At 37.9% G+C, this 23,830-nt stretch overlaps 1 protein-coding gene across 10 annotated transcripts in view; it reads right to left on the reverse strand.

Annotated features, from left to right (window-relative positions):
• The window catches only part of ZNF568 (zinc finger protein 568), a 132,428-nt gene that overhangs the window by 46,377 nt on the left and 62,221 nt on the right, over positions 1-23,830 (reverse strand). For 2 of the 10 annotated variants that reach the window (XM_059151448.1, XM_059151442.1), the window contains exons 2-6: positions 21,044-21,177; positions 19,342-19,618; positions 17,810-17,868; positions 12,426-12,552; positions 12,062-12,157 (exon numbers count right to left, since the gene is read on the reverse strand). In XM_059151448.1, the coding sequence (XP_059007431.1) occupies positions 12,062-12,157; positions 12,426-12,552; positions 17,810-17,868; positions 19,342-19,417 (358 nt within the window). In that variant the 5' untranslated portion in view covers positions 19,418-19,618; positions 21,044-21,177. The other 8 variants (XM_059151453.1, XM_059151452.1, XM_059151451.1 and 5 more) reach the window with 7 other exon arrangements.

The following is a 23,830-nucleotide window of genomic DNA, read 5'->3' on the forward strand; positions in this document are numbered from 1 at the left end:
ATGAATGCTGGCATTTACCTCCAGATAGGAGATGAGAAGATTAAAAACAAAAGACCCACAAAGCTGGAACTCTAGAACTGGCATTTGCAGCTCCACAAAAAAACTCCTAGGTTCTACTAAAAGAGCATCAAAAATTTGTTAGATTTTTAGAATTTCTTTTTTATCCTTTCATTCATCAAAATGAGGAAAACTAGTAACACTGATGAATTCCCTATTTAAACAAAGACTTGAGTCTCATTAAAATTAAACACATATAGAAAACAAAGCAAACAGAAAAATTAGGCAAGTAGTAACTCCAGGAATGACAAAAATCTATATAAGGATATGTAATTAATAGTCATTTCTTGGCTCAGTATAACAGTATGTCAATCAAAAGAACAAAGTAAACAGTGAAAGCCAATTTGGCCACAAATTGTGATACATCTATATCCAGAGAAAAAGGAAAGGGAAAGTGGTGGTGTAGGAGTACTAAACCTCATCTTTCATTAATATCAAGTTGATGATAATTAGGAATTGCCAATCAGCAGCATATTCAGAGAATAGCTTCCATCCTATCCCTGAAACAATGATTCCTCTTCCACTGCCTGACACGTAAGCATTTTTATTAATTTTGGGGTTAGTCTCATACTCTTTTAAAGTACATATATTAAATATATATGTATATGTGTGTGTGTATATATATATATATATATGCATATATACATCCATACACATATGCCTCTCCCACTCATTATAAAAAAGGAAGCATATCCTAAATGCTGCTCTACACATTGATTTTTTCCACTTATATATCCTGAGTGGAAGCATGACATCTTTGACTTGTTTTATACTGGAATCATTTAAGTGTTTTACATAGCAAAAAAAGTTAAAGCAAAAAAAGAGGGAAAAAAACCCCAAAATAACTCTTAAAAATTGAAAACAAATAGAAATTGGTAAATCTACATATGAAGTTAGGACCATAATCATTCAAGTGACTTCAAACACAGTAATTTGACTATATCCTAAAGGAGAAAAAAATACAACCAAAGACACCTTAAACTACATCTAGCAGTCTTCCCCCCACCCGACCCCCGATTTATATATTTATTTTAGAGAGAGAGAAGAGTGCTCATGTGCGCAGGGGAGGGGCAAAGGGAGAAGAAGAGAGAATCTCAAGCCAGACTCTACACTGAGAACAGAGCCCACACGGGGCTCCATCTCACAACCCTGAGATCAACAACTGAGCTGAAACCAAGAGTGGGCTTCTTCTTCTTCTTCTTTTTTTTTTTTTAAAGATTTTATTTATTTATTTGACAGAGATCACAAGTAGGCAGAGAGGCAGTCAGAGAGAGAGAGGAGGAAGCAGGCTCCCTGCTGAGCAGAGAGCCCGATGCGGGACTCGATCCCAGGACCCTGAGATCATGACCCGAGCCCAAGGCAGCGGCTTAACCCACTGAGCCACCCAGGCGCCCCAAGAGTGGGCTTCTTAACTGACTGTGCCACTCAGGCACTCCAGTAGTCTTTCTCATTATTAGTAAAATTGGTATTATTGCTAATTTGGAACTAACTAGCTAACTAACTGAATATATATATATATATATATATATATATATATATATATATTGAGAGAGAGAGAGAGAAACATCAGTTTGGGCCCACAAGGGATATTTGGCAATGTCTGAAAGATCTGGAGACATTTTTGGCTGTTACAACTCAATGAAGTGGGGAGAAAGGGGATTGGTGCTCCCAGCACCAAATAAAGTAGAAGCCATAGAGGCTGCTAAACATTCTACACCTTATATAAAGATCCTACAATGCACAGGATAGTGCCCTACAGGAAAGAATTATCTGAACCAAAATGTCAGCAATGCCAAGGTTGAGAAATATATATGTACTAAGCAAAAAAATATTTTAATGCAGTAAGGAGCCAGGATTTTCAGTATAAATGATATAAAAACAAAACAAAAAAGGTAAGTAACAACCCCAACACTCTTTAATTTGAATTGGACATATCAATATAACTACATATTTTTCTTTCTAAAAAGTGTATTCTCCTAGCTTTGTCCACTTACAAGCTCTATAAGCAATGACAACCTAGTACTAATGAGTAACTATTGTGTCCAGATTGTGGTCTCCAAATAATTTCCCACTAAAGGAAGCAGGAGTTTCTAGAGAAATAGCTATTTTATGTCTGGAGCAGGAAATTTATAAAATTAGCTAAAGAATCCTCTGGCTAATGATATGACAATTTGAACATTAAAATAAATACTGTATTGTTAATAATAAAGACTTATTAATAAATAACACATATAAAATATATCTAAAACATAATTTATATATTTTATAAATACATAAGCATATTTTAAAATGTTTTCCATATATATCATTTATATGTGCTGAATAATATTTATTTTGATGCTCATTATATAAATTTATAATGATTTAACTTGGCAAACTGGAGAATGCTAGGACACCAATCATTCTCAAAGGTTTTGAAGGGGGGTGCCTGGGTGGCTCAGTCAGTTAAGTGTCTGACTCTTGGTCTCAGCTCAGGTTTTGATCTCAGGATTGTGAGTTTAAGCCTCATGTTGGGCTCCATGCTGGGAATGGAGACTACTTGAAAAAAAATGTTTTTGAAGGAAAGGAGTCAAGTATTTTTCTTTCTTGCCCTGCAAAAACTATATTTCAGAGTAATCAAACAGTTACTGACAAAGGTCTTTTTTTTTTTGGTCAGAGAGAGTGAGCAGAGGCAGACAGAGTGGCAGGCAGAGGCAGAGGGAGAAGCAGGCTTCCTGCTGAGCAAGGAGCCGGATGTGGGACTCAGTCCCAGGATGCTGGGATCATGACCTGAGCCGAAGGCAGCTGCCCAACTGAGCCACCCAGGTGTCCCGGTCTTTTTTTTTTTTTTTTAAGTTTTTGTTGTTGTTGTTGTTTTTGTTTGTTTGTTTATGTAATCTCTACATCCAGTGTGGGACTTGAACTCACAACCCCCAAATCAAGAGTTGCACACTCCACTGATGGAGCCAGTCAGGCACCCGTTGAGTTCTTTTTTATGGGAGAATTTCAGCTAATAAAAGCAGAAGGAACCTCTAATAAAATATTGGATCTAGCCAAAGATTACCAATGGCTGCTAAAAGCCTTAAATGAAAAGTTAATAAGAATCTTTAAAACAGATGGATTCTGATTCATAATACATGAATCTATTCATCAATTTTTAAAAAATATTTTATTTATTTATTTGAAAGAGACCACAACTAGGCAGAGAGGCAGGCAGAGAGAGAGGAGGAAGCAGGCTCCCTACTGAGCAGAGAGCCTGATGTGGAGCTTGATCCCAGGACTCTGAGATCATGACCTGAGCTGAAGGCAGAGGCTTTAACCCACTGAGCCACCCAGGCGCCCCATCTATTCATCAATTTTAAAAAAGATTTTATTTATTTACTTTGAGAGAGAAACAGAGTGAGAGCAAGGGGAGGGGCAGAAGGAGAGGAGAGAATCTCAAGCAGACTCCATGCTTAGTGTGGAGCCCCAGCTGGGTCTCGATCCAGCACCCCATGTTTTTTACATTCTTAAAGGGTTGTTGAGAAAGAGAACATGAGACTGAGACCTTATCTGGCCCTCAAGCCTATTTATTATTTGGCCTTCTAAAGAGAAAAATTGCTGACCCTTGTTCTAAAAGACAAATGACCTGGATTCTACACAAATAAAATATGTGGGGAAAAAAGGGTTGGGAGGAAGGGGGAGGAGAAACACTTATGAATTAGAAAAGACCTAAGAGATGTATCAACCCAATGCAATGCGCTAATCTTTATTTAGATCCTGAATCAAATAATCCAACTATAAAAATAAATTATTGAGACAGCTGAGGAACTAGGAACAGAGACTAAATATCAGATGATATAAGAAACTAGTATTAATGTTATTAGGTGTGATAATAATATTGTAAATATTTAAATAATTTCACCTGTCAGAGATACATACAATGGTATTTAAAGGTGAAATGTAAAATAGTTCAGCAAACAAAACTAAAACAAAACTGGGGAAGACAGATAAACCAGTCTGGCAAAATGTTGATCACTGCTGAAGCTAAGTAATGAATACCATGAGGATTCCTTATACTCTATTTTTGAATGTCTGAAAATGACTACAATAAAATTCTTAAAGTACGTATTTAGAAACAAAGATCAATACTAAAAGAAATAGCTAAGTAAGTTGAAATGAAAATAATGGCCTAAATGGGGGCGCCTGGGTGGCTCAGTGAGTTAAGCCTCTGCCTTTGGCTCAGGTCATGATCTTGGGGTCCTGGGATCGAGCCCCGCAACAGGTTCTCTGCTTGACGGGGAGCCTGCTCCCCACACCCCCGCCTGCCTGTCTGCCTACTGATGATCTCTCTCGCTCTGTCAAATAAATGAAATCTTAAAAAAAAATATATCGCAGCATTATTCCACCAGCACATTTATTAAAAAAAAAAAATTGCCTAAATGAGGTGAAACATGAGGTCAGATGAAGGGACTATCATAAGCCTTGTATTTCTGTTTTTAAGAAGTACATGTATTGGGGTGCCTGAGTGGCTCAGTGGGTTAAAGCCTCTGCCTTCGGCTCAGGTCATGATCCCAGGATCCTGGGATCAAGCCCCGCATCGGGCTCTCTGCTCAGCAGGGAGCCTGCTTCCTCCTCTCTCTCTGACTGCCTCTCTGCCTACTTGTGATCTCTGTCTGTCGAATAAATAAAATCTTAAAAAAAGAAGTACATGTATTACTTTGAGAAAAATTAAAAATATATATTAAAAAGGAAAGAAATAATACAAAAAGAAAATAATAACGGTAACATAGAAGCAAATTATAACCCAAGTTCTCATTACTTTTGCGTAGATTAACTGCCATATGATCCTAGGAAATTTAGCACTTATCTAATCTGCTGATGACAAGTATACCAATTTTCGTAAAGTTTTAATTCTTTTATTTCTATATAAAAACACTTGAAGCTTAGGCTATCCAAACTGAATCCAGCCCCAAACTGGTAATAATGATGGAGACAGCTTCAACTTTCAATTTAATTGCAAGTCATTCTCATATATGTTTAAAGAACAAGGCATATAAGTAAATATCCAATGAAAAGATCACAGGCAAGTAATCTTTGTTCAATATCTGATGCGCTGCATTGTGCTAACAGCAGGTACTATCATTTTATCCTGTGTTCATTTCTCGATGCTGAAACTGTCCTTACCAGCAAATTCTGCTGTGTTTTGCTTTTATTCTTTCTTCGTGGAGGACATACTGTTACCCAAAATAATATTCTTTTCTATGTCATTAGCTCTATAATGGCTTCTCTAGATTCAACTGTGGGAAACTTAGAATTCAGATAATTAGATATTTTTTAATCTTTATATTCAGTTATCTTCCAAGTACTGGCCTATGAACTACTGTTGTAATCTGTCACCATATATAAGGTAAAATTACAGCTATAGTTCAGTGATTAAAAAAGGGAAAAAATCTTTTTAAAAAATAAAAAAGGGAAAAAATTGAACTAATTACCAACAAAATTTAAAAATACAAAAGAGGGCATGAAGGTTGGCAACGTTCAGACTTCTCTGGCTCTCTACACTAGATAATCCAGCCTCCATTTCACTAATTCCTTAAGGTCTCCCCTTTTCCAATTCAGGCTATGCTTCAAATTTTACCCCATGAACATGTCATGCTAATTTTACTCTCTAAACTTTTATGTTTTGCTTTTATTTTAATGTTATGGTTTTCTCATTTTTATTTTTTTTATTTTTTTTTTTTAGAGTGTGTGTGTGTGCGAGTGGGGGTGAGGGAAAGGGAGCGAATCTATGGTTCTACGCCCAGCATAAGCCCATCAAGGGGCTCAATGTGGCGCTCTATCTTAGGACCCTGAGATCATGACCTGAGGTGGAATCAAGAGTTGGACCCTTGGGACACTTGGGTGGCTCAGTGGGTTAAGCCTCTGCCTTCGGCTCAGTGGGGAGCCTGCTACGCCTTCTCTCTCTGCCTGCCTCTCTGCCAACTTGTGATTTCTCTCTGTCAAATAAATAAATAAATAAAATCTTAAAAAAAAAAAAAAGTTGGACACTTAACCAACTAAGCCACCCAGGTACCCTCATTCTTCTCATTTTTATTTTTTATTTATTTTTTTTTTTTTTTAAAGATTTATTTATTTATTTATTTGACAGAGAGAGATCGCAAGTAGGCAGAGAGGCAGGCAGAGAGAGAGGAGGAAGCAGGCTCCCTGCTGAGCAAGGAGCCCGATGTGGGACTCGATCCCAGGACTCCGAGATCATGATCCGAGCCGAAGGCAGCGGCTTAACCACTGAGCCACTCAGGCGCCCATTCTTCTCATTTTTAAAAATAAGTCTAAGAATCTACAAATCTTACAAGAAAACAGCTTTAATGTCAAGGTTGCTTAAACATTTTTTTCATAAACTTCCTCAATCTGATTCCTCCTTCTATAGCCATTCTCTTAAAACTTTTAAGGTATTTTCTGCCTGAGTCCCTCATTTGCTAAATAAATGCTTCACGTGCAATTTAAGATTTCAACAATATCTTATGTGGCTCTGCCCTGTCTTTTTATTCTGACCTGAAATCCTCTACATTTACTTGGAAGGTCTTCAAATAAATATTTTATTTATTTATTTATATTTTAAAGATTTACTTATTATTTAAGATTTTATTTATTTATTTGACACCGAGAGACAGTGAGAGACGGAATATAAGCAGAGGGAGTGGGAGAGGGAAAAGTAGGCTTCCCACTGAGCAGGGAGCCCAATGTGCAGCTCGATCCCAGGACCCTGGGATCATAACCTGAGTCGAAGGCAGATGCTTAATGACTGAGCCACCTAGGTGCCACTGTTTTAAAGATTTATTTAATTTATCTGAGAGAGTGAGTAAGCACAGAAGCAGGAGGAGGGGCAGAGGGAGATGGAATCACAAGTAGACTCCCTGCTGAGCGTGAGTCCCAGGCAGGGCTCAATCTCATGACCTGACCTGAAATCAAGAGTGGGACACTCAACAAACTGAGCTACCCAGGAACTCCAAATAAATATTTTATTTATTTATTTTAAAAGATTTTTATTTTTTTATTTGACAGACAGAAATCACAAGTAGGCAGAGAGGCAGGCAGAGAGAGAAAGGAGAAAGCAGGCTCCCTGCTGAGCAGACAGCCCGATGTGGGGCTTGATCCCAGGATCCTGGGATCATGACCTGAGCCGAAGGCAGAGGCTTTAACCCACTGAGCTACCCAGGCGCCCCCCGAATAAATATTTTAAAACAACAAAAGCAGTAAGAAAAATTTCTCCAAATATAGCTCTACACCAACCAATTTATGAATCATTACATGAAGAATAAGATAGTCTTTCTTTGGTAGATTAAACCTCAGAAATCAAGTATGAAAATATATATAAGCAGTAGATTTTAAGACTCCAAATCACTCTGGTAGATATAAACTAGAAAGTTAGCTCAAAGACGAAGGCAGATCTATAATGGCTAGAAGTGTTGGGGACCATTTTTGTAAAAAAAGATTTTATTTATTTATTTGACAGACAGAGATCATAAGTAGGCAGAGAGCCAGGCAGATAGAGAGAGGGGGAAGCAGACTCCCTGCTGAACAGAGAGCCCAATGCGGGGCTCAATCTCAGGACCCTGAGGTCATGACCTGAGCCAAAGGCAGAGGCTTAACCCACTGAGCCACCCAGATGCCCCAGTGTTGGGGGCCATTTGTTAGAAACTGAGCTCCAAAATAACAACAGAGCTAGAAAAGGTAAAAACCCTCATCATTAAAGGCAAAGATGTGAAGCGTTTCACAATATTAGAGACATTAAATGTTTCTGTAGTTAAATACTGATTTAAAAAGACATGAACACACCTATGTCATGAAGGTACAAAAAGGATAAAGGATCTATATGTAATTTATAATGACTCTGGATAATGTCCTGAGGGCCGAAAAAAGAAGTAATATAAAAGACATTTCCTAAAGGAACAGACAACGATCATATGATCTCCCTGATATGAGGAAGTGGTGATGCAACATGGGGGCTTAAGTGGGTAGGAGAAGAATAAATGAAACAAGATGGGATTGGGAGGGAGACAAACCATAAGTGGCTCTTAATCTCACAAAACAAACTGAGGGTTGCTGGTGGGAGGGGGTTTGGAAGAAGGGGGTGGGATTATGGACATTGGGGAGGGTATGTGCTTTGGTGAGTGCTATGAAGTGTGTAAACCTGGTGATTCACAGACCTGTACCCCTGGGGATAAAAATATATGTTTATAAAAAATAAAAAATTTTAAAAAAAAGGAAATAAACAATAAACAGGAACTAAGGAGATATCAGAATCCTTTAGGCAGGGCAAAAAGAAAGATATTTCCAAGAAGGGAGATCCACGTGATCAAATATAGCATTGAGAACTTCCCATTTCAATATGGTGAAATTTAACATCACTGTCTCCTCTCCTCTCTCTCTGCAAAAGTGAAGAAGAAAAGAAAAAGACAATGTATCTTGAACTAAAAGATTGCTAAATGCCAATTCTAGAAAATAAAGAACAGAGGATAAATTGGACCAGGTAGGAAAGAAACTCAAGAGACAGTGGCTGTTCTTTCTTATCTCGACAGAAAACACAGTGAACAGAGTTTCCCCAAAATAGAAGGCACACTCTGTGGGCAGAATGAACTAGTTATTTTTTGCAACAGTGGGATCTAGATGTGTGGACACTGGTGGCAGGAACATGATAGCCTTCATCTGACCCTGTCAAATGGTAGGGAAGACAGGGCTAAATAAGAAGATGCAAATAGCCATGATTCTTACATAAGCAGTCTGCTGGCATAGGAGAGTAGAAGGGACACTTCACGCTGGAGGAGGCATGCAACTGATAATGTCTGATTTGGAAGAAGTAAAGGGCAAACCAATTCTCAATACAAAACTCTTAATGCTAAAGTAGGTTGATATGAGTGACAAGGGCTTCCTATTCACTCAGAGCATTTTTCTGGCCAATTTTCAACACTCTTTTATAAATAGTTGGTCCAGCAAGAAGTAACCTCATTTAAAGATAAATAGTGGTGATTATAAAAGGAATCTGCATAAGCTCTATGCAATAATGCTAACTAGAACCAAAAAACATGAATATACAAATCAAAATGAAAAACTGATAATCATTTGATCAATAGGACTCAAACTTCCTAAAGTTTTAAAGAAAAAAAAACCTATGGGCATCCAAGGCAAACAAATCAAGTCACCTATGAGGGGAACCAATCAGATTTCAGAAGTCTCCAAGCAATATTCAAAGCCAGGAGACACTAGAGGATTATCTAAAGTTTTCAGAGTATTGTCTACAAAGAAAGCAGTCTAGAAAAAAAGTATGACTTAAGAATTTTATACACAGTCAAAAAATAAAGAGTAAGAAAAAAAATGTATTTTCTTACATGCAAAAACTGAGGGACTTTAGTTCCCACTAAATTTGTAAGTTCCATGAGGACAGGACTTTGTTTTGTAGGGAGTTATATGTTCATGCTCCAAATAGTATTTTATCTTTATTGTTACAACTATAAATGTGGTTTTCTTTCCTTTATATCTTCTTTTTTTTTTTTTAAGATTTTATTTATTTATTTGACAGACAAAGATCACAAGATCACAAGTAGGCAGAGAGGCAGGCAGAGAGAGAGAGGAGGAAGCAGGCTCTCCATGGAGCAGACAGCCCGATGTGGGGCTCGATCCCAGGACCCTAGGATCGTGACCTGAGCCGAAGGCAGAGGCTTTATTTAACCCACTGAGCCACCCAGGCGCCCCTCCTTTATATCTTCTACTTGGTTGTTGAAGTATATATGAAACCTGCTGATTTTTATTTGTTAACTTAGTATCTTACCATCTCACTGGATTCTTTTACTGTTTGTTATACTTTTTCAGTTGATTCTCTTGTGTTTTTCAGGGATACAATTTTATCTTAAAATAAAGATGACTTTATAGATTCCTTTCCAATGACAGAAAGCACAGTGCTGAAAGCAGAAACAGCAAGTACAGTACTGATTTTTTTTTCTCTTATCTAATACTTAGGTATAAACTTCAGAAATATACAAAAGCTATAAAGGGAAAACTTGGAAAGCATTTCTGAAGGATACAAAGTAGATTTGAAAGAAGACAGAGCAAGTTCTTTAATAGAAAAATCTCAACATTCTAAAGATGTCAAATTTCCAAAAGTTGGGGCACCTGGGTGGCTCAGTGGGTTAAAGCCTCTGCCTTCAGCCCAGGTCATGATCCTAGGGTCCTGGGATTGAGCCCCACATTGGGCTCTCTGCTCAATGGGGAGCCTGCTTCTCCCTCTCTCTCTGCCTGCCTCTCTGCCTACTTGTGATCTCTGTAAAAAAAAAAATTCCAAAAGTTAATTTATGTATCTAATACATTCCCAATAAAAAGTCCAATAGGTTTTTCTCTGGAAATAGAGAGTTGTATCTAGAATTCATATGGTAGGGGTACCTGGGTGGCTCAGTGGGTTAAGCCTCTGACTTCAGCTCAGGTCATGATCTCAGAGTCCTGGGATTGAGCCCGCATCAGGCTCTCTGCTCAACAGGGAGCCTGCTTCCCCGACTCTCTCTGCCTACCTCTTTGCCTACTTGTGATCTCTCTCTCTGTCAAATAAATAAATAAAACTGTTTAAAATTCATATGGTAAAATAATACTAATCAAAAAGAGCCAGCATAACTCTAAGAAAGAAGTGTATGCAACTGGGAAAGAAAGGGATTTGGTGTCAAGGATAAGGCAGAGACTTACTTTTAATGTAAGAAACTTATTTTTTAATGTATCTTTTGGATTATTTATGTTCTTTAACCAAATGTGTGTGTGTGTGTGTACATATCTATACCTATATCTATATCTATCTATATATATTTTTTTTAAGAGAGAGTGAGCAAGTAGGTGGAGGACGAGCAGAGGGAAAGGGAGAGAAAGAATCTCAAGGAATCTCCACACCCAGCATGAACCCAACACAGGGCTTGATCTCATGATCCTGAGATAATGGCCAGAGCCAAAATTAAGAGTCAGATGCTCAGTTAACGAGTCAGTTAACAAACTGAGCCACTCAGGTGCCCTGAAGGGCGCATATTTACATTAAAAAAAATTAATGTAATGAAAGGTGGGAATAAGTAGGAATAGGGCACCAATTTCTAATCCAGAAACTTAGATTAGAGGGTTGTGAAGATGGGATATGAGGGTTGTGAAGTACAATGGAAACTGTGAGTACTGCTACAGAATACATGTTTATAGCTTTTCAAAATGGAAAGAAACTGAATGAAATCTAAGTGTGAAACAAATATACTTTTAAAATACTACACTTCTGGGCCCTGGGTGGCTCAGTTGGTTAAGCAACTGACTTCAGCTGAGGTCATGATCCAGGAGTCCCGGGATCGAGTCCCATATTGGGCTCCCAGCTCCATGGGGAGTAGCCTTCTCCCTCTGATTTTCTCCCCTCTCATGCTCCCTCTCAAATAAATAAATAAAAAACTTTAAAAAGGGGGGGGGGCGCCTGGGTAGCTCAGTGGGTTAAAGCCTCTGCCTTTGGCTCAGGTCATGATCCCAGGGTTCTGGGATTGAGTCCCGCATCGGGCTCTCTGCTCCTCAGGGAGCCTGCTTCCTCCTCTCTCTCTCTGCCTGCCTCTCTGCCTACTTGTGATCTCTGTCAAATAAATAAATAAAATATTTAAAAAAAATAAAATAATACACATCTGTGAAATACTGAATGCATAAGGAAATAAAACTAAAACTATGAGCACTAAGGAAAAAGAGAGATCATAGTGAAAGAAAATAATCTTGAAAGTAAGGTCATAAATGAGTTAGAGAAGGCTGGCATCCTGAATTCAGCTGGGATTGCCAATCCTTTAAAATCTGGAAAAGGAAGATAACTCCAGTATAGGAAGTGGAATCTGGAAATATATCTAGAAACGTCACAGGAATCCTATCCATTTATACTATTTGTCACCCTAGAATACTAGGGCCTTTAAGAAAATCTTGGAAAATGTAAAATGGTATCAACCACATGAACTACTGTTATGTGGCTTTCTCACTCAGAGCTGCCTTTCTACTTATTCACCTGGACAGTGCCTTCCAAGCATTTCCTCCTCTACCACCCATGGTTCCTCTTCGTGCTCCAACTTGAAGATCACATCTGGTTTGGTGACTTGATAACCTATTACAGGAAACAGCAAAAGACTTGGATGTTAATGCTGGGGACCACCATCCATACCTTGGGCTGGGTCTTAGGGGCTTGAGGGCCTATGAAGGATGAGGACAAAGGAATTTCAAAAGTGAGACAAAGTAATCAAGCTTTACCCTGAAGAGGAGTACACATAATCATGTGAAGTCAAGGAAGGGTAAATTCACCTGGCAAGTTAAAAGTCTTCATATACTTCGAAAATGAAAAAGAATTCCATGAAAAATTATAAAACTACCCTTACCCACTGTGACTAGGTTGCTATAATTCTCTAGCATTACATCCCGATACAAGTTCCTCTGAGCAGGTTTCATTTGCTGCCATTCCTCTTGGGTGAGGTCCACAGCAACATCCTTAAATGTCACTGTTTCCTGTAAAAACCAATCCTAATTAATATGAAGTTATCAAACTTCAATGCAGTGGTGAAAGTATGTAAGAACTCCTGTACATCATGAACTCAGGGATCAGAGTTCATTACAAACTGTATAGGAAGTCTGCATATTTACCTAACCTTATTTTACAGTGTGAGGGAAAACAAACCATAATAGAATTATCCTGTAAGATGTTGATTATTGTGGGGTGCCTGGGTGGCTCAGTGGGTTAAAGCCTCTGCCTTCGGCTCGGGTCATGATCCCGGTGTCCTGGGATCGAGCCCCACATTGGGCTTTCTGCTCGTCAGGGAGCCTGCTTCCTCCTCTCTCTCTGGCTACTTGTGATCTCTCTCTGTCAAATAAATAAATAAAATCTTAAAAAAAAAAGATGTTGATTATTGAGTTAGCAAACTTAAACATTCATCATCTATTAGGCAGGAAAACTAAACATAGTGGTCACTGATCTGTACTGGTCTGTGATGGAAGTGAAAGAGTTAGACATGACTCACAGGTAACTGTCTCAGAACCTGTCCAAATGAAAATGTGAGCCAGTGAGAAAGGGAGCATGGAGAAAATGGGGATGGAAGAGAAATAAGGCAGGAGGAATGAGGAGAGGTATGAAAATATGAATATCCTGGGTGCCTTGGTGGCTCAGTTGGTTGAGCATCTGCCTTCGGCTCTGGTCATGATCCTAGTCCTGGGATTGAGTTCTGCATCAGGCTCCCTGTTCCGTGGGAAGCCTGCTTATCCCTCTGCCTCTACCTCTCTCTGACTGTCATGAATAAAAGAAAAAAAAAATCTGAAGAAAAGGAAAATCTGAACACGCAAAATTTGAAATTCCTATAGAACTTCTGGATGGAAATGTCCACTACGTAGTTAAGAGGTATAAAGAAAGATGAGAATTAGCTATCAACCTAAAATTGAGAGCTGAATCCACGGCTAAAGGATAGGAATAATTGTAGAGAACATACATAGTGGATAAAGGTCCAAGGACAGAATCAATAGTTAGGCATCAGGGAAAGGGACTCAGGTTTTTGTTTCTTATTTGTTTTATTTACAGAGGATGACAATTAAAACCATAACAGCAATGTAACAAAAGCCAAGAAACTAATAAATTTCTGGAAAAGAACGTTACTTGATCACATCACATCCAACTCTTCCCCCTACTTAAAAACTTCAATATTCATGTTAGGAAGTAAGGAAAAAATATTTATCTGTAAAGGCTCTAAGATAAAAAAGCACCCATATATCCCACATTTGGGAGAATTTATTCAAGAAACAGTACTGATAAGATAAACAAAATGGGAAATACAAATGAAAATCCCCAAACACTTGATTGCAATTAGTGTTTCTTTTTTTTTTTTTTGAAGATTTTATTTATTTATTAAAGAGAGAGCGCATGTGTGCACATGAGCTGGAGGAGGGGCAGAAGGAGAAGCAGACTTCCTACTGAGCAGGGAGCCGACATGGGGCTCCATCCCAGGGCCCTGGGATCATAACTTGAGCCAAAGTCAGACCTTAACTGACTGAGGCATGCAGGCGCCCCTGTAATTTTTGTTTCTGAGGCACTGTCTTTATGATCTATGATCATTACTACCATCATCATTACCATCACTCTCATCTATTGAGTAGTTATTATATACTAGGTAGTGTGATAATTTCTTTAGGTATATTAACTACTAAAATAACCTGAAAAGGTTATGCAGTGGCTACTATTATCCACTTACAAAGTAAGGAGGGGCACCTGGCTGGCTCAGTTGGTAGAGCGTGTGACTCTTAACAGGACAAATCTTTTTTTTCTTTAGTAATGTTTATAGTAAGAGCATAAAGGCAATTACATGTCAGTTATGCAGTATATATGATGACTGGCAACTTTTTCTAAAAAAGGATTTTTTCTTAAAGATATATAAATATTAAATATGCCTCTAAAAATTTGGAATATGACACACTTTTTTCATTTTTTTCTTGGATATTTTATATTCTTATTTTTCAAATATATTCTAGACTCAGCTTGAATAGACTTGCCTTACTCTAAGAAAAATACTTAGAATCCTTTTTTTTAAAGATTTATTTATTTATTTGAGAGAGAGACAGAGAGAGTGTGAATGGGAGGAGGGGCAGAGGGAAAAGGAATGGGAGAGACTCTCAAGCAGATTCTCCACTACTGAGTGAGTTGCTGGGGTTGCTCTCAGGACCCTGAGATAATGACCTGAGTCAAAACCTAAATAACTGAGCCACCCAGGTGCCCCAAAATATTCAGAATCTTTATTCAGGTAAGTCTGAAGATTAACTTAAAAAGAAGTTATAGGGACGCCTGGGTGGCTCAGTTGGTTAAGCAGCTGCCTTCGGCTCGGGTCATGATCCCAGCGTCCTGGGATCGAGTCCCATATCGGGCTCCTTGCTCCGCAGGGAGCCTGCTTCTCCGTCTGACTCTGCCTTCCACTCTGTCTGCCTGTGCTCGCTCTCGCTCGCTCTCTCTGACAAATAAATAAAATCTTTAAAAAAAAAAAAAAAAAAAAAAAAAAAATTTAAAAAAAAAAAAAAAAAAAAAAAAAAAAAAAAAAAAGAAGTTATAGAGCGCCTGGGTGGCTCAGTGGGTTAAGCCTCTGCCTTCGGCTCAGGTCATGATCTCAGGGTCCTGGGATCGAGCCCTGCATCAGGCTCTCTGCTCAGCAGGGAGCCTGCTTCCTCCTCTCTCTCTCTCTCCCTCTCTCTGCCTGCCTCTCTGCCTACATGTAATCTCTGTCAAATAAATAAATAAAATCTTAAAAAAAAAAGAAGAAGTTATATTGGTTGAATAATGATAGATCCTATCCAAAAAGGATGTTTTAAAAATGTACTTAAATCCTCTTTCAGGCCACATCAATATTATAGAAGTTTTTTTTCCTCTCATACACATCAAATAATTTTTTTCTTTATGGTTTCAAGTCTTCTCTTACCATCTTCCATTTTATTTTTCAGCTGATTGTGGTTTATATAGAGAATGCTATTGGTTTTTGTATAAATTAATTTTGTGTAAATAAATTTTGTTTAAAAAATCCATATGGGATTCAGTCATTATTTCTCTTCAGCTGTCCACATTTATAACTATATTATCTAGCTATCATAATTTTGCATGCACCTTCCCAATTTTTTTTTTTTAAAGATTTTATTTATTTGACAGAGAGAGATCACAAGTAGGCAGAGAGGCAGGCAGAGAGAGAGGAGGAAGCAGGCACCCTGCTGAGCAGAGAGCCCGATGTGGGACTCGATCCCAGGACCCTGAGATCATGACCTGAGCCGAAGGCAGCGGCTTAACACACTGAGCCACCCAGGCGCCCCGCACCTTCCCAATTTTTATCTCCCATTTTTCTCTCTTTGTTGTATGCCTAGGCAGACAGAATTATAGTAAATAAATACAGTAGTATTGGCAATCTGATTGCGTTTCTGACTTTGGTGGGAATGCATCTCATTTTCCCTAGTAAACATGTTTACTCCTATTAAAGAGATTCTTTTAAAATCTGAAGTTCTGATTCTTTAAAAAATTAGCAGCTCTTTGAAGCTGATTATCTTTTTTCTTTAATATGATGAATTGTATTAACAGATTCCCTTAACTTGAAACATCAAGAAAAAAAATTCACTCAATTCTTCTCTAATTAGTCTATAAATTCTTTGCAATACCAGTTAAAATCTGAACAGAATTTATATTCCTTTAGAACTAGATAAATTGATTCTAAAATTCAAAAAGAAATTTAGGGGGTCCCAAGCTAGCTAAGAAATTTCTGAAAGACTAGGAACAAGTTGTGTGTGGCGGCAGTGGGGAAATCCTTGCCTAAGCAACAGGGTTATTTTAAAGGTACAGTGATTAAAACATTGTAAACACACACACACATACACACACGGAGTACAGTACTGGTATAGATATAGACAAATAGACTAAAGGAACAGAATAAAGAGCCTAGAAACAATTAAGCATGCACATGATAAATGTGGCATCACAAAAGAAATATCTATTTAACAATAGTGTTGGAACAACTGGTCTTCTACATGTACAAATAATTCTAGTGATAGAATCATCAGTTCATTCCTACCTAAAATCCATTACTACATTAAATTCCAATTGGACTAAGGACAAAATATGAAAAAGTTTTGAAAATAGACTATCTCTATAACCTAACATGAAAAATGTCTTAGAAAAAACCATGATTGGCAACTTATGAAAAGGACAATTAAATACTGATGCTGTATGTTAATGTTGACTAAATTCTAATTGTATGCATATATGAATCATAAGCTAAATGTAACTATCCAAATTTAAAGTGTCTATAGAACAAAAGATACATGTCAACATAAAAGTGGCAGATTAGGAAAAGGTATCTATATAAATCTTAATGCTAAAGAAGGTCTTCTTTTTTTTTTTTTTTTTAAGATTTTATTTATTTACTTGACAGAGAGAGACAGAGAGAGAGAGGGAACACAAGCAGGGAGAGTGGGAGAGGGAAAGCAGGCTTCCCACCGAGCAGGTAGCCCAATGTTGGGCTTGATCCCAGGACCCTGGGATCATGACCTGAGCCGAAGGCAGACGCTCAATGACTGAGCCACCCAGGTGCCCTAAAGAAAGCATTTTAAAAATTTCCTAATTTCAAGCAGAAAAAGGACTAAAATCTCAACTGAAGAAAATATATATGCAGGCTCATTTGAAAGACATCTTCCATTTACTCTTCCAGATAATTTTAGTTTTTAATCTTTGGCCAGGGCAGACTTTTTTTTTTTTTTTTTTTTTTTTAAATCTGAGCTTAAACTTATAAGAATTATGAAATTATTTCAGGATTTCTTTTTGATCTAGGTGCCAATGAGAAGCTTTCTCTTTCCAGGGGCACCTGGCTGGCTCAGTTGGTACAGCATGCAATTCTTGACCTTGGGATTATTAAGTTTGAGCCCCATGTTGGGTATAATGATTATTTAAAAAAAAAAAAAATCTTTGAGAAGTTTTCTCTTTCCTTAATTATTAGTTTTCCCCTCATAAACAGTATAAATTATGGAATAAACTTTGTGTTCCAGTTTGCTTTGACATTCAAATTGAAATCAACATAAGAACTTTGTTTGGACCTGTTCCTGCATAGCCATATCCCAAATTTCACCTGCTTCTGCTACTCTATTTTTCCTCACCTTAATTTTCATCAATTTAGCTTTTCCAATTTACTGGTAGGTTAAGGTAACCCACTGCAACTGCATTGCAAAATAATGCAGGAAACAAATAAATATGCTTAAAACGTACAAGAGACCTGGTCATATTCTCTTCTTCCTCCAAAAGGGCAGAGTCCTGAGGATGCCAAGCTGAGGGAAGAGAAATAAAACAGATTTATTTCAGAGCTCCAGACAAAGGCATATAGAAATCGTCAGTACCAGGTGACTATAATATTATCTAAATGATCCTTAGAGCACTGAGAAATGCTAACCACCATCAGGCAATAGAGATGCTGAAATGTACATAAAAGTCTAATGTCTTTTATGGGAATTTCTGGAGGACTAAGTATAGGGTGCCCAATGAATCTACTGACAATATAAGCTTTCCCTAGGATCCTGGTATTTTATTCTTAATAGAAAGTTTATCTCAAATACATAATAATAAATACCACAAAGATTAAGAATAATATAGTTTATGAAGCACTGTAAAAAAAATGGAAAAAACTTTAATCAAGTACAGGTTTAGGCATGGTAAACCACTTATATGATGGAATAAAATGCAGTCATGATTCTAATGACATTTTTGAGTAACTATTTTTTGATCTAAAAAATTCAGGGCCTTCAGGTAAAAAATGTAAGAATGAATATTTGCATTTACTTCTCTCTCCCAAACCCAACCAAAATGAAAGGAACAAAGGAAGCTGAGTCTCATAGAGAATATAGAAGACTTCAGCAGATAAGAGATGTCAACAAAATTTTGGAAGCTAGAGATTAGACAGATGACTGTTATCTAATTTAACTAGAGAAACCTGAAGCTTAAGTGAGGGTGGGGGAAGTGGGGGGAACCATGGTTCTGCAGAACCCTTGAAAGGCTTACGAATGGAGGCTCTAAATACTTCTGCAGGCAGGAGTGTGGGATAGGAACTGAATGTAAGGGGTTGGAACCATGTAGAGAAAATAAGGGAATTAAGTGAAAGTTGTAATCCTCAAAGATGAAGTATGTCCCTCCCAGTCCCCTACTTCCTACTGTGTTTGCCTTCCAAAAGCAGTTCTGGCTAATACTTCTCAAGCAAAATCTAGGATTTCTTGCTAGGGAAACTTTCTAGCGCCACCCGCCCCCCCCCCAAAGATACAGATCCTGACATTTAGTCAACTTTCAACCTCTAATAAAACACCATATTAGAAAGAAGGGCAAGAAGGTGGGTTGGGGAATGGTGGGGTGAGGGAGACAAGAAAGAGGTTAGGTAGAAAACAGAGATAAATCCTTATCTCCATTGTCAAAAAAGTCAGCAGGAAAAATCAAGCATGAATGAGCAGTATGGGGATATTCAGGGAAGTGGAGCTGAATACCAAAATGGTTGCCTCTGGGGAGTGGGATCAGGGGATGAGGAAGAATAGAGTAGGAGATTTTGTTTATGGTTATATACTTAATAACCCTTTTAAAAAATCTAAATGTAAGAAAAACAGAAATTTCAAACAATAGTCAAGTGAATAAATAAAAAAACAAATGTCTACCCGCAGTCAACACCCATGTGAACTTTCTTGGTAGGGGTACTGAATTTTCTAACCCCTAAATGTACAGCTTCTCTCTCCTAAACTTTTCCCATCTCTGAGCCACCTTACCTCTCCTTTCCATCATCTGGGTTAAACGCTCCATCGTCACACAGCTTTTGCTGATCTCTGAAGGCTGAGATGTCATTCAGGCCTTGCCCACTAAGGGCAGAAAGGTTAAGGTAAACTGTAGATCCAACAATTCTAGGGTCTGCTCTATCTCAGGCTTCCCCAGCCTCCAGGAGAGTTCTCAGGTCAGAAGTTCTCCTTCCATGATGGACACCTGCTCTCCAGGCTTTTTACTCACACCGCAGATCTATCTTATCTCCGTGGAGGCAGGACCTGTGGGCTTATGATATAAATTCAATTTACTTGATGTTTCCTCACTAGATCCCTATGGTAACCAAGATGGCTTCCAATAATCACTGCCTTATGGTATTCACGGTTTTTTTTTGTATACCCTTTGCACACTGAATAGAGTTGTCCTGTTTAACCAACAGGATACTGCAAAAACTGACAGTGTGTGACTTCCAAAGTTAGGTCATGAAAGACATGGTGGTTTCTGTATTGCATATTTTTGAATCATGAACATTGAAGGAAGTTGGCCACCATACGATGAAGACATTCAGCCAGGCCTGGGGAGATGCTCCTGCCAGCAGTCAAAACTAACTTGCCAGCCATCTAGGAGGCAAATTCTCCAGCCATCTAGCCTTCCAATGACTGTAGCTTTGTTAACATCTTGACTGCAACTTCATGAAATATATGATCCAGAGTATCCAGCTAAGTTGTTCCCCACCCCCACAGAGTGAGAGATAATAAATGTTTATTGTTGTTTAAACCATTGAATTTTGAGGTAATTTGTTACACAATAGTAGATAATTAATACAGGCCCAATTAGCTTCCTTGCTTGTAATTCACATTCTCTGGGGTCACTGCCCAGAGATGCTGGATACAAAGACAGCAAGAATTTAGAGGAAAACTCAAAGACTCGGGACGCCTGGGTGGCTCAGTTGGTTGAGCAGCTGCCTTCGGCTCAGGTCATGATCCCAGCGTCCTGGGATCGAGTCCCACATCGGGCTCCTTGCTCTGCAGGGAGCCTGCTTCTCCCTCTGACTCTGCCTTCCACTCTGTCTGCCTATGCTCACTCTCGCTCGTTCTCTCTCTGACAAATAAAATCTTTAAAAAAAAAAAACTCAGACTCAGCAACCTAGGTTGAACCAGGCATTCAAGAAAACATCAAGACTTTAGAAACAAGGTAAACACAACAGTGATGTTCACATAATATCTGCTCTTCAAATATCTTCTGTGAGCAGAAAGGTGTAGACCCAGTGCAGTCACAGATACAAAATTGAGTCAAAGAAGATTCATATTTACAATATCCTTAGGTTTGGAGTAAAAGAGAGTTGGAGCTATTCTGTTTCCTATTTACTTTGGCAATTGAGGTAAAAGACACGCACAATTTAGAATTCCCATACTCTTCATCTGAAATGAGAATTATACTCACATCACAATGTTACTGGATGAATAAAATGGTTAAGTTAAGAAATAATAATTTTTCATCTGCTTTGAGCCTTTACTAGGTAAAAAATAATTATATGAGAGTAGACTAATTTTATTTTTTTGAGAGAGACTAATTCTTGCACTGTATGATAGAACAGAATAAAACAGAAACATTCAATTGTAATAAATTTTGAGATATTCCCAATATCCTTCCACAAGTTCCATTTTTTCCCTCTGTGGGAATTATCATAAACAAATTACATAATTTATTTACCATATATATTGTCTGTGTAGCCCCTCATACAAACTCCATGAAAACAGGGATTTCTTAAATCTCTCTTGGTCACTGATGGTAGGTGCTCAAAAAATATGTTGATTCAAATGGTGTAGCCACTATGAAAAACAGTACTGCAGTCAAAAAACGAAAAACAGAATTACCATATGATCCAAAAATTCCACTTCTGGGTACATACCCAAAAGAACTGAAAGCAGGGACTTGAACAAATCTGTACACCCATGTTCACAGCAGCATTATCTGCAACTGTCAAAAGGTAGAAGCAACCCAAGTATGCACTGACAGATGAATAGATAAACAAAATGTGGTATATACATATAATGGAACATTATTTAGCCTAAAAAAGGAAGGAAATTCTGACATGTGTTAACATGGATGAACCTTGAAGACCTTATGCGAAGTTAAATAAACCAATCACAAAAAAAACAACACTGCATGATCCAACTCATATGAGGTATGTAGAGTAGTCAAATTCCTATAGAAGGAAAATAGAATGGAAGTTGCTGGGACTAGAAGATCCAAGGAATGGGGAGTTACTGTTTAATGGGTACAAAGTTTCTGTTTTGCAAGATGGAAAGAGTTCTATGGACAGGTGGTAATGACAGTGGTACAGCAATATGAATGTAATGACATTGAACTCTACACTTACAAGTAATTAAAATGTTAAATGTTTTTGTGTTTTTAGCTTTATTGAGATATAATTAGGGTACAAAAAAATCACACACATTTAATGTATATATCCTGATGAGTTTGAACATATGTATATATTCATGATACCGATTCCATAACCAAGGTACTAAACATATCCATCACCTCCAAAAATTTCCTCGTGTTCTTTTGTGTTTTGTTTCTGTGGTAAGAACAATTAACACAACATATATACTCTTAAAAAAGTGCATAATACTGTATTATTAATACAGGTTGTGTTGTACAGATCTCTAGAACTGTACAACAAAGTTTACATAATGTAAACTTTGTACCCATGGAAAAATAATTCCCCATTTCCCTCTACTCCTAGGCTCTGGCAACCATTATTGCATTTTTGTGCTTCTTGAGTTTATTTTAGATATATCATACAAATTGAATCATGTAGTATTTGTTCTTTGACTAGCTTATTTCACATAGCATAATGTTCTTCAGGTTCATCCATGCTGTCACAAATGGCAGGCATTCCTTCTTTGACTAATATTCTATTATATGTATATACCACATTTTCTTTATCCATTCATCTATTGATGAATGTTTCCCTATTTTGACTATTGTAAATAATGTTGCAATGAAAATGGGGGTGCAGATATTAAGATGGTAAATTTTATCTTCCGTGTTATGTAATCTCTATTTTATCACAATAAAAAATATATATACATATATACACATAGGTATAAAAAGACAAATATGCACATTTATGTACAAAAGATGCATATATACTCATCTAACAAATGAATTCTACTAATTTGGGGAATTTAAAATCAGAGGAAAATAATATATTAGACAAGAATACCACAGAAATAGGTGGATAGTTTAGAGTTCAAGTGTTTCAGATTTTTAAGGTGGGGTTTTGTTAAGTACGCATGTTAAAAATTCAAGGAAAACAACAGAAACTAAAGCAGTGGAGAAAGAAAGGGGAATAAGCTAAATCTACACGATAAAAAAGCCACAAGTAAATAGAAAACAAATTTGTATCAGCAATCCCAATAAATGTAAATGAATTAAACTCACCTACTAAAATAACATTCAAGCAGGATAAAGGATAAAAAACCCAGCAATATACTCTTTACCAGAGACCTGAAGTATAAAATCATAAAAAGAAGGGGATGGAAAATGAAATTCCTGGATAATACAATAATAAGACCTGAAAAGGAATATTTTTGGACAAGAGAACTAACAGCATACTGAGGAGTAGAGGTTTTTAAGACTGTACAGTCTGTCTTGTGCTCTGTTGATCCATGATGAGAACAGGTCCTGGCACTGTCCTCTTGGTGTGAGCAGCAGAAAGAACCCATGTGCAGTCTAGCTACTCAGCCCCAGCCTAAACAGGCTGAACAGAGAACCAGGAAACAGGTGAACATGAGAATAAATGCTTGCTGTTATATGCCACTGATTTAGGGGTGGTTTGTTAGGCAGCATTACTATTCTGGCAATAACTAAGTAATACATATGATAAAAGATGCGGGTCATATGATGTTGAGATACCGACTCTGGAAAAAATCAGGAAAACTGGAAAACGACAGAAGAGAACCAAGAACTTCCAGGGGTAAAATAAGGAAGCAAAGGAGACTAAGGGGGTGGCCAAAGGGCAGGGAGGACGACTTAAAACCAAACACAGAATTTTACACAGATCTTTTCCCATGCAGTTATCAAGTATGACAAACACTATACAGAAGTCAACTCAAGACAAGAACCGCAACACATACTACAAACACCTACCCACAGACCTTTCACGACAACCAAACACTATACAATCACACGCAACCAAGTATTACCATAACACAACACACCGCAATCACACATCCCATCACAATTTGTCACACACGCAATTACACACATTACTGCAGTCACACACACACTGACTCCCACCACAGTTTCTCGGTCCAACAATTCCAACCACTCTCCAGGAGCGTATTCCCACCCGGGACACTTTGCAAGGCGGCCACTCCAGACTCGTTGGGCCTCCTCAGAGGCTCCGCCCCGTCAGCCGCTCCGCGGTGCAGCCCAGACAACTCAAGCCCCTCCCCCATGCCCCGCTGCTGGTACGCGGTAGCGTCA

The sequence above is a fragment of the Mustela lutreola genome, chromosome 16, assembly GCF_030435805.1.
Source record: "Mustela lutreola isolate mMusLut2 chromosome 16, mMusLut2.pri, whole genome shotgun sequence".
Lineage (NCBI taxonomy): Eukaryota > Metazoa > Chordata > Mammalia > Carnivora > Mustelidae > Mustela > Mustela lutreola.